The 11,976-nt window shown below is 39.8% G+C and overlaps 1 protein-coding gene across 4 annotated transcripts in view; it reads right to left on the bottom strand.

The window, feature by feature from the left end:
- Nucleotides 1-11,976, bottom strand: part of LOC103389576 (receptor tyrosine-protein kinase erbB-4) — a 226,784-nt gene that overhangs the window by 32,414 nt on the left and 182,394 nt on the right. For all 4 annotated transcript variants that reach the window (XM_017038635.2, XM_017038634.2, XM_017038636.2 and 1 more), the window contains exons 17-18: nucleotides 8,823-8,955; nucleotides 1,036-1,158 (exon numbers count right to left, since the gene is read on the bottom strand). In XM_017038635.2, the coding sequence (XP_016894124.1) occupies nucleotides 1,036-1,158; nucleotides 8,823-8,955 (256 nt within the window). The remainder of the gene's footprint in view (nucleotides 1-1,035; nucleotides 1,159-8,822; nucleotides 8,956-11,976) is intronic.

Raw genomic sequence — 11,976 nt, 5'->3', positions numbered from 1 at the left:
ATTACTAAAGATTGACCTCAGCTAATGGAACTCACACAACTTACTACTTCTTTTTTCAAGTGTACACGTGTATTCTCTCTGCTATCTTCTGACCAGACCCTCCTTTTCCAGGTTCTCCTGCACCTGCTCCCTATTTTTAATACATTTTAATATAGAAATATTCACCACCCACACATACTTCTCTGCCACTTTGACTACCTCAATAAGTACCACAGTTCTTATTCAGCCACAGAAAAATAAAACAAAATACATATTCCGCATAAAACGGTTTCCCTGTATGTAACAGACAATCAAATCTTAATAATAATACTAACAATAACAATAATAATAATAATAATAATAATAATAATAATAATAATAATAATAATAATAATAATAATAATAATAATTTACAGTGTCAGTCTTTGCAACTGACACAAGGGAGGCGCCATTGAGGGGATGTGGTTCCCCTGGGAATCAAACAATGATACACCGCCACATCTTTTAAACACAAAGATGAGTCTGCTCACCCTCAAACTGATAAATGCAGAAGACTTTCTAAGTTTATTGTTTTGTTTTTTTAATGGGAGATTAAATCTGCTCACCTGCTGCAGGGTACCGGCCTGAGATCAGGAAACGTGTGCGTAGGCAAACTTAATACAATGTAGCTATAAAACAACAAGCAGGTCTGTTCACAGTTATTTTGGGGAAAGTCTTTGAGTTGCTGTGTATTTATGCAGTGGTTTTCACCGTGTCTTGCTATGGTGTGTTCAATTTTGCCAAAGGCAGTGAACATCTCTTTCTGTTTCAGGTCCATAGGTAGCCTCAGGCTCATGTCTGTCAGAAACACTGACGTAAAAGAAAAGTGTTTATTTTCATTTGTGTAAGAGAAGCTCTCTTGATCTATGAGTAAGACAGCAAATGGAAAGAAAGGTCAAGATCAGGTGTCGCCTCACTGAATCATAGGAGTTTGATGTTCAAAAAGGATATTTAAAAAAGGATGCATTTTAATGAAGGGGTTATAATACATGCATACACAGACTCACTCACACTGACCTTGTAGACAGTTCCAAAAGCTCCTGAACCCAGAATCTTGACCCTCTTCAGCTCCGTCTCCTTCAGGATCCTCAGCTGAGCCTGGTTGGGTGCAGTTCCACTGGGGGTCAAGGGTTCCACAAGCTGACAACGCACAACAAAACAAAAACATTCATATGGAGTGGTGATACATTTTGGAATATTATACATTCATTGTCTCTGTCAGATGTCTGGCCTGAGACACATTTCTGTGGTGTGTGTGTTACACACCTGACAGACGGCAGTGTTAGAGGAATTTATATATAAAAAAAAACAGGTAAACAAATGGAGCTCAGTTTAGTATTTAATCTACTTAACTATCAGCATAAGATGTTGACGTGTGCCACGTGGTTTTTCTGTCAGTGCCTTAAATTAAAGTACAGGGGGTCCTCAACTTATGTCGGGGTTCAGTTCCAGGGAGCGACCAGGGAGAACACAAATTCTCAGGGAGTAGAAGCTTATATGTAATATGTAGGAAAACAGAACCTGTTGGTCTGGAAACTATACAGTTAGTGACAGCGAACAGCAACGAAGAGCACAAAGAGAGTGGGCTGTGGAATTCTTTGATCTTTTACGATAGTCAGGCACAACCTGTGAGCCATAACGAAAGGGAAAACGTCCCCCCCCCCATGGTGTATATAAACACCGGACAAATGTGTGACAGAACAAGACTTTCTTAATAGATTTATACATAGGGGGTGTGTCGATGTAATGGCGAGGACATCGTTAAAAGTTAGCCAATAAAAAGCAGGTATGGCAGAAAATAATAACAACTTTGCCAACTAATGGGCAGAAATGTAGGATAAACACTGTATATGTCATTTTCTACATGTTGTTTTTTCTGTAGCTACAGTGAAATTTAAGAACCTGAAATTTGTTCTGTAGGACACACACACACACACTGTACCACTTTAAAAGACATAATAATAATAATGATTCACATTAGGGGTGTGATTACAAAGTCAGAAACTGGCAGCTATTATTGCTGGCTGTCGCGTTCCCACTACTGAACAAAATACAACCTGTTGTCAGCAGCTATCACAGCTGACAAAGAGTAGCAGCTCACCAGCTGTGCACACACAAAAACAAATTCCAATTCAAGGTTATGACAGGCCTCCTCTGCGTTGCATGGCTGCCAGTAACAGCTGACACCGAACAACATCCCAGCAGCTGGGCCGTCCACCCGCGTCACCGAGCTGCTCAATAAAGGCTGCAGCTACTAAATAAAGAGCAGGGACTGGCACCTGTAGTGGGGCTTTTAGGGCATTTAAGCCAGAGGGAGGGACACAGTAAAGTCCAGCCACACCACAGAAACGTGCACTTTTAAAGACACAAGTGAACACAGAAAAAAAATGATAGGATGTGCAAATCTGTACTCATATTAGCCTTAAATATACACACGTGTGCACTCATACGCACAGGCCCTGCTACAATAAGTCAATGCCAGTGATCAATACAGGCCTTAATGAGCCTATCAGCCTACTAGGTCCCTCTTTGGCTGCGGTTTATCAGCAGCATAATCACCCGGCTCAACCATGGCCGTCAAACAATATAATGAGACCATATATCAGTCGGTCAGCTACGGCAGCACTTACTCAATGTGTGATAAAACCATCAGCACAATAGGACCGAGGATCGCACCACCACCACCACCACCACCACTGTGGTGATCCCCAGAATGGATGACATTGCCTGCAGCGAGGCAATGACACGCTGTTTAATGGCTATTGTTATTGCTGGCCCTGAGGGGGCGGGGGCGCTCAGTGTAAACCTGCTGGGATGTCTCTGCAGGAAGTGAGTTAGAAGCCAATACAAGGAGGTAAAAGGATGAGGAAATGAGTGAGAGGACAGAATGAAGCAATAAGGGATGGTGTGACAGTGACGCACAACGTCAAATCCTCAGGTTTGTTCAACAACCACACCAGTGTTCTCCTCAATCAGTGGAGACTAATGGAATTATTAACCATGTGTTCTGGCAGTGGTCAGTGCATATACAGGTAAATCATTATGTCATCATGTAAATACAAAAACACCAAGTAGAAATGTATTTGGATGCAGCATTAGTTGTTATGATCTGTCTGATTCCATCAGAGCATCAGAAAATGTACGTGTTTAACAGAGACCAGACAATGCAGTACGCTTTACTGCAGGTTTTCCAATAAAATGGTTATAGGCAAATGTATCACATGCCCTATTAAGTTTGGATTTCTGTAAAAAATGTCAACACAATTTTATAAAATACTATTTACCAATATTAATAAAATCATATTCTGTTTAACCCTTTGTTTGTATCATTATTTGAAGTATGTTTTCAGTAAATCTTGCTTTTCCAAACACCTGAAAGAAGAAGCACAGCTAATTCCAACACTTAATATATTGCATTCACTTTACTGTATTTGTGTATATATTTGTTAACTATTAAAACATTTCTTCCTCCAAGCAAAAGTCTTTTAATTATTAAGTGTTCATTTCAAAAAAGTAAAAAAAAAAACCATGATGCATTTAATGTGTGATTACAAAGCCACAGCTTCTCGGTATCATCATCATTTTTTACAAGGTGAATGCAATATCCTTTTACTTAATCAATTTATATAAAATATAGCAATTTATATAACAAATAGACCAAACTTTTGATGCTGTTTTACTGTCCTATAACTAGTCAGAAAGAATCTGAATCTGAACACAGTTTAGGAAGAGGTTGTACCTCCATCAGATATGTTCCAGATGTGGCCAAAGAGCTTTTTTTTTTTTTTTTTGGTCTTGACTGTACTATGAAGATGCAGGTGAAGAGGAGAGGAGCAGTTCAGAGAGAGAGAGTGTTGAGGAGGGACAAGAGCGAGAGAGTGGTAATAAGAGCAGATGGTAACAGGCTGTAGCTGTTATCGTCTCATTAGGATGATGCTGCACCGGACTGATGAGGAGAGGAGCGAAGAGGAGGAGAGGGAAGAGTGAGAAAGGAGTAGAGCTCGCTAAATAAGATGCAGACCCATGGTCGACAGTACTCTCCTGAGCTTGGTTGCACTCACACTCACACTCACATGAACATTCACTGCAACACTTTATTTACCAGCTAATAATGCACCATGCCTACGCCAAATGAGCTTCAGTGGCAGCACAGTGGAGAGGATTTGGATTTCATTGGACAAATATGCAGGATGTTCAAGCCGGGGGCTGGAATACATTTAGAGAATTATTGAGCTTTGAATAAGTAAATAGCGTCCTCACATACAAACGTGTTTCACAAACCCGGGGGCATGTGCTTTAATATTCACGTCACCCATATCAAACGCTGCATTTGTTGTATTGTGCATTTGAACAAGTCTAAAATAAACAAAGGCTGTGATTCCACAAGCTTCAGCCTAATGACAATCAGTGTGAGGGAGCACAAATTACATGTCAGTTATATTTTGAATATTCATTTGGTGAAAATGCACTCAAGCACAAACAATTATTTATGGCTGAATATAATTGAAACAGTAAATGGTATAATAACATTTTTCTGCCTTCAGTCTTTTAGACTCACTCGTCCTCCCTGTAAACAGAAGCTCCATCGCAAACATCCTTGGTCCAATTTACTGACCATGTCTTTTTAACAGAACCATTCCAACTCATCTACAAAATATGTGGATATTTTTATTCAATGAATGGAATTCAAAGCACTTTAACTAAAATGTTTTTTGAACTGTATTTATGTAACTGCATGTAGAAATACTCACAACTACACTTATTTTACCAAGCCACAGTATATTATGCTACACTGATATTTCTATAGTCATACTATACTATACAGTATGATGCGTTCAGATCTGTACTCTGTGTACAGTGAACTGAACTATATCATACTATATTACCAAATTATCCAGACTATAACTTGCACTTTTTTCAGTCTTTGGCTTGTTCCTTATTATTCCATACATAATCTACAATAAATTGCAACATTACAGTGTACTATAGTGTAGTAGTATAGTAGACAACAGCATATGTCATACTTGACCAAAGTACATTATACTATAATGGCAATGAGCTGGTTATTCTGTGCAACATTTAAGGTTACTATTACAATTAAAATGTCAACTGCAGAGAGAGAGCTCAGACATGACTGACATGTGAATAAAAAAGTCCAATTCAAATGAAGTCGGAATGGAAACAGATTCTAATGTGTTGTTGAGTTGAAAAAAAAAAACAAACATTTAATTTAATACCTGAAAAACATTTAAAAAAATCACCATCCTTCATCTTTGTTTCACCTTTTTGATAGAAAGTGCTCTGCATCAAGCATCAATCTGTCTTTCAAATGGATAAAACTATAAATATAGTAAGGTATCTGTGGAGCTGTCCAGCCAACAGATAGCTGAAAGCCATGCTGCACAAGAGCAGCATGGGAGTTATCCAGAGCCCATGGTGCTGAAAGTCATTACTTTCCATGGCTGCAGACCACCTGAAGGACAACCTTGGGACTGGCAGGGAAAGTGTGTGATATGAAACACATTTGTCATTCTCCATAGACCTGGGTCAAAGTTGAAGACCTCTGGTCATGTTGTAACATCAAGAGGACTCCATTCTGTACGTTCTGACTGCAAAACTGCTATTTGTTTCTACAATGATTCTCCAAAAGACAACAAAGTGCAAGACAGGCTTATCTTTTATGTTGGTTCATATTTCTTTTAAATAGAAATAAGAGGGGTACGTAAATTATGCAGTGATTAACAAAAGTAGAAAAGGGTGACTGGTTATACACAAAAACCTGTAAAGATTTTGAAAAGTCAAGACAGTGCAGCAGCTTGTATTCATATGGAAATGCTAGCTAATGCTAAGATTACACTCTGACAGTGCAAACCTGAGGCAGTGTGTTTTTGTGTCTGACACAGGAGGTTTGCTCTTTGTAGTAGGCGCACAGGCAGACAGGGAGACTCACAGGGAGTCCCTGATTCTCAGCCCTGTCCCCAAATCCCTCATCCAGACAAGCCTGAGCTCCATTCACACACATACTATAGACTGAGCATCTTTTGAGCAAGGGATCTGCTTTAACCTGTCGCCCTGGGCCTATAACCGTGTTTCATCAGCTGAAAAGAAAATGTGCCTCCGGATAGTGAAACATGCTGCAAAGAATCGGCTTCTTTTCATGGTTTTCTGTAGTATTTTTTTTTTCTTTATTTGAAGGTTAGGTTAAAGCAGTTGTGAAAAACAACAGTTATATTTAAAAGTTCAGCTGCAGTTGGACAAGAGGCTTTTCACCAGCAAACCCCATTATTATATGTTGTATATATACAGTGCTGTTCCGATGCAATGCAGCGGTATACGCTGAGGACAGCTTTGTTTACATTCGCCGCTTGAACACCATACATTGGATTGTGCTGCATTCACTTTCCTTTATTTGTGCTGTTTTTTTTATTATGGCTCCCAAGTGTAATTCAGACTCATCTGATGTTTTTATGTCCTAGATTATGATGTGTCCAATCTATTACCATAGGTGAGTGACAAAGGTACTGATGTACAGTATATAAGTTCTGACTTGAAGCACAAATCTAATTACTTTGCACCGTAGGAACGGAATTCAAACGTAAGTCAGAGACCCCGTGAACTCCTTGTCATTGTGACACAGCTCACCACTGCACACAACCAAATGTGACCTCTGCTTTTGACCCATCACCAAAGTGAACAGTGGAGCAGCTTTAAGGGCCAGGGAGCAGTGTGTGGGGACTGTGCCATGATCAGAGCACCTCAGTGGTAACTTGGCAGCTGGTGGACTCAAATCTGAAACCTTCCAGACCCAAGTCCACTTCCTTAAACACTGCGCCACCACTGCCCCCTAGTCTTCCTCACACAACAGTAGCAGTATCTTCATCCACTGTCTATGTGTGGAATACATGAAAAGACTTAATTTTCACTCGGCCACAATGACCTACAGTGACCAAGTGAGTTCAGTGTCACGACCGGCATTACTGCAACATGGCTGATAACACAGTGAGCATGCATTAAGGTCACTGTGGGAATTGATCCCATGACCTTCTCTTAATGACTGATACGGCTAACCTGTAGATCGGCCATCAGTCGTGTGAGTGTTACAGATTTTATAGTGTTTCTAATCAGTTTAACACCTAATCATTAACCCCTGCAGAGAGGGGAACATTGATCAGCTGGTTATATTTCACATTCTTCTGCTGTGTGATGTACTGGGCCAGCTGTATATGACCAGGCGCATAAGAGAAAGAAAAGAAAATCCCCTGACCAGAGTGATCCTCCAGCCTTCATCAGCCCCTCCTCCTCTGTGACAGTACATTAGCAAATCTGCTCGAGGCAGGAAACGTACCTCCCAGTAAAGTGGCTTTGGGATGGCCATGTGCTTAATTAAGATGGATGTCTGTGGCCTGGGATAGGACAAAAACGGTGCACTGCTGCCCTTCTCCAATTCCCCATCTCTGACCTGACAGCTGTCTATAACACTTCTGCCTCCACCTGTAAATTATCCTAACACAGACTGACAACCCGGCCTGCTATGCTTACAGAGATAAGGCCACGTGCATGTGATCCGAAAAAGCTGAAGCCCATATATGGGCACACAGGCTAACTCCCCATGACCCACTCCTTTGAATATCAAGTCCACTCCTCTGTTTAAATGCGTCTAGGAAATGAAGGCCTTCTCAAGGCCGGATCGATGGGCGAAGGCAGCCATGCATAATTTGAAATCCTTCTGTGCATTGCCTGATTTGGCTAAGTACTACAAGTAAGGTTTAATATTTCAAGGATTTCCTGTAAGTATAATTGAGATTGGCATCTTCCTCAATTATTGGGGAAGTTTGGAGGTAAAAGGTTTTCTATGTGGAGAACGTATAAGGTCGTAATCAGAAAATATCAGTGTAGTTTCTAGGTTCAATCAAGGGTGTGTAAACCCCATTTTCAGGTAGGGTGGTATACTCTACCTGATAATGCACCACAGCCATTAGCCAACAGGCTAAGTGACAACTAGAAAAGTTTGCTAGAAGTGACAAACAGAAGCCAATCAACGTGAACTCTGGACAGCTATCTGGGAACTGCTGAAACACACTGCTGAAACACATGCTGAAACACATTTTGTCCATTTTCCCCAAAGAATGTTCAATAGTAGACAGTTCTGGACTGCAGGCAGGTCGGACAGGTTCATACACACATGTTTGGAACCCAAGCTGTTATGTTTTTGTAAAGTGAGGCCTGGCTTTGTACTGCAGATAATCCTAACGTCATATGTTTGTTAAATTCCAATGTAATCTGTGTTTGTTGTCTGATTATTGTACTTCACTTGAAAAAATGTAAGGTTTGATTTGAATGTGAGTTTCTTAACCTGATCAATTAAAAGGCATTTTTAAGGGATGGCATAATCTCAGGTTTTGGTATAGGTCCAACATTGGTCAATATTTCAGGATGGAATATAAAAAACAAACAAACAAACAAAAACAACCCTTCAAGGGCAACCATATTGCTGATGTGACCCAAAGAGAAAGTGAGTTTGGTAATCCTGGTTTAATTGCATTTCAGATACATAAAATAATGTACGTGAACTTAGTTTTAATCAAGACGAGGCCCTTAGATCTGACTTCCTCTACAAATAAGGTAACAAGGTAACACTTGAATGCAAATGTTTGTCGTTTCCATTTCTATCCTTGGTAGATGAATGTCCCAGAACAATGGGGAGGACATAACTGCTAAAATGATGTATTCAGTTGCCTTTCTCCAGACACATACACACACAACCACAGACATTATTTTTCCAGTTAAGACCTTTGCACCCTCACCTCGGTCTCAAGGAAGCGCCTGAGGGCCCTCTTCTTTTTAATGCTTTTGCGGCGAACGTACACAGCCACACTGAGGGCCACGATGACGATGATGAATAGACCTCCTATGACGCCAGCTGCTATTAACGGAGTCCTGCAGAGATGGGGCAAAAGTAGAGGAAGAAAAAGAAAATGAGACGTCAACTCTACTGCTGCAGGAAGAAACAGCAGTGTGGAAGGTAGAGCAAACCACGGCCGACACTGACACTTGGAACAAAAGAAAATAGTTTTGCTACCTCAGACTCGTTGCCTGAATCTGAAATTAAATCTTCAGCTTAATTGCATGCCGCCAAGGAATGTGATACTGGGTACCACTGATTAAGACAATGCAAAACTAATTAGGAGGCTCATTCCTATTGAGCCAAAGAAACCTTTGGTGCAGTGTATTAGTACGGCTTGATTTTCAAACCAAATAAAATTAGTCTTTAATTCTTCCCTTTATTTTATTTAATAATGTTTGCCTCTTTGACGTTAGGAGTTTTAATATCATCCTCCCTCAAAGATATTCATTACCAACTGTCTCGATGGATTGGACTGAGGTAAAGGGTCAATATCACTGCGACTCCTTTCTATAGTTGAGCCCCAACAACAGGAACTTTGGAATGTTTTAAAGAGCATAAGATGTTGATGCTATGAAGCAGAAACACATTTATCTCACCTTTTACTCAGGGATCCCTAAAGAACCTAACAGATCTGCAGTCTGCTTACCAGACAAGCAACAATTACTGTGTAAAACTCTTAGACGGGTCCACACATTCACGATGAACACCCTCTGATGCACAACGAGAAGCAAATGTGGAGAACCAGGAGTTCATTTTCAACATCATTAAACTGCAAAAGGCTGTTTCATTTCAAATAAAACAAAAACACGTGGATTGCAGCTACTCCTGGCCGTGCCTCACTTGTGAGGAAGCCTGGCTGTTGGACCTGTTTAGCCGGGGCAGAGATAAGGGTTTCAAAAACATTTGAAATCAGTAATGCACTGAAAAAAGGAAGAGAGGAAGAAAAGTACATTTGTATCAATCAAACCATGACTGTTCATGTTAATGGGATGATCAAGATCGTTTTAAGGTAGAATTAACCAGTAACAGCGTGTGGACATTTTCAACACAAAAATGAATCAAACTGAAACATGAATCTTCTCAATGTTATAATCAATTTAAGTATTTTCAAGGTAAGAAATCTTGTCTAACAAAATAGCTGCCCTTCATTGGTCAATTTCTTACTTGACATGAAATGAGTTCATTAAATTCAAGAATATTTTGCTACTGTGTGGCAGAGCTGGTAAGATTCTGTCTTTCTAGAATAAACAATATAATAAATGTAAGCTACCAACCTTGACACGGTGTTGTAGTTGCCAAAACCTTAACATTTACAAACTCAGATTTGAATATTTAGGCGTGATAATATTGTGGTAGTTTTGTATTGAGCCAGTTTTTAGGATAGTTACAGTTATCAAATTCTAATATCATTTTCACATCAGGTTTTCCTTTATCAGCATGAACACTTTTCTTACGTTGTTGACTTTAATTCAATTCAAACAAGTTTCACTTTGTAATATCATATTTACAACTGTTTCCTAAAAATGAGAATGTAATACAAGCTGCTGAATGCATCTGCTCTATTATATGGCCCAGAAGACCAAAAGGCCATGCACTCCCTCAAACTCCAGCTGACTTTTAAAACCAAGAAAAATAAAGTTTTGAGTGCAGGTGTCAATCAGAATGTATATCTGAAGTTGTTTGTCAGTTATGAAGGTCTAGAGTAAAAGCTCTTTTTTTTCCTTTTCTCACTAAAAATGCTGCTAATGCTTTTGCCATTTACCAACCATTTTACATTGTGTTCCTTGTTATACGACCACTCAGCTCCTTCCTTTCACTCCTCTGTTCTTCCTCATCCCCACACACCATCTGTATATCATTTCCTCATCCACATTTCCGTCAGTGCCAGGCTCTTCTGCGCTCCTTGTGCTCCCCTCCCCCATTTCGCAGCATAAAATAACACCTGCTTCTCTCTGACACTTGAAGTTCAAAACTCTATTAGTTGCAGAGTTCCATTAAGAGCTAATGGAAGACTCGTGTATGTGTGGAGGTTTAGCAGTGGAAGGCGCCTGCCACGTTTCCAATATCGATTTTGACAGACTTAAGGGAAGAGGGGAAGGGTGTCTTCAAATGTTAAAAGAAGAGATGGTATGGGCTTCTGTGCTAACAAGATATACAGGCATGTGGTGAATAGCAATGCGACAGTTTGAAATGATTAGGGTTCAAGGTGGGAGGGAACAGAGGGAGCAGTGGAGGAAGAAGAGAAAGGAGATTATGTGGTGGATGTAACAAGACACTGAGGGAGGAAAATTGAATCAAAAACAAACAGATGACAGAGGGAGCAGCGTGAAGACCAAAAAGACATTTACATACAGTGGAAAAGACAACAGCAAGAAGACGAGTGAGTAAGCCAGCACCTGAGAGGCAAAAGAAGAAGAAAAGGACTTCTCCAATTAGGAGGAAAGGGTCTGCAGCTGAACAAGTGACACGGGGGTCACAGGATGAGACAGGTGGATAATGCCATTCTAGGAGTGAAAGGAGAACCAGGGGAGTTGGTACTGAGACAAAACCTCCCAGAGGAAAATTAAGGGAAAAAATTCTGTTTCTAGTGCTTCGAAACTCCGGTCAAGACTCTCATTTTCTAAGCTTATTTAGAAAGGATTTCCAAATGTTTTTGAATTAGCTTTAGTTGTTAAGTTCATTTGTTTTATGAGTACTTTTATGGAGTTCTCTCTTTAGTTCATTTTACTCTGTTTCTGTTGTTTGTCTTTTCTACAAGTTCTACTTGTTTTATTTTCCATTTAGACTGGTTTTTACTCTGTATTAGTCACTGTCCTACTTGGTGACTTTGCAGCAATATACCATACAGTCCACAAAGTGAGCACCATTATTATGTACAGATAGTATAAACAAATAAATATCAAAAAATGTAAAAATCAAGGCTATGATAAATATTCAAGAACATTGCAGTTTCAGTGTTGTTTGCGAGTCAAACACATAAGGGCCTTTACTAGTTTTACACATGGTAAAGAGCTTAAACATTTTCAAACAAATGCTATATATATATATATATA

This window comes from Cynoglossus semilaevis, chromosome 14 (genome assembly GCF_000523025.1).
Source record: "Cynoglossus semilaevis isolate Cse_v1.0 chromosome 14, Cse_v1.0, whole genome shotgun sequence".
In the NCBI taxonomy this organism is placed as follows: domain Eukaryota; kingdom Metazoa; phylum Chordata; class Actinopteri; order Pleuronectiformes; family Cynoglossidae; genus Cynoglossus; species Cynoglossus semilaevis.
This window is presented reverse-complemented; position numbering and strand designations above follow the sequence as displayed.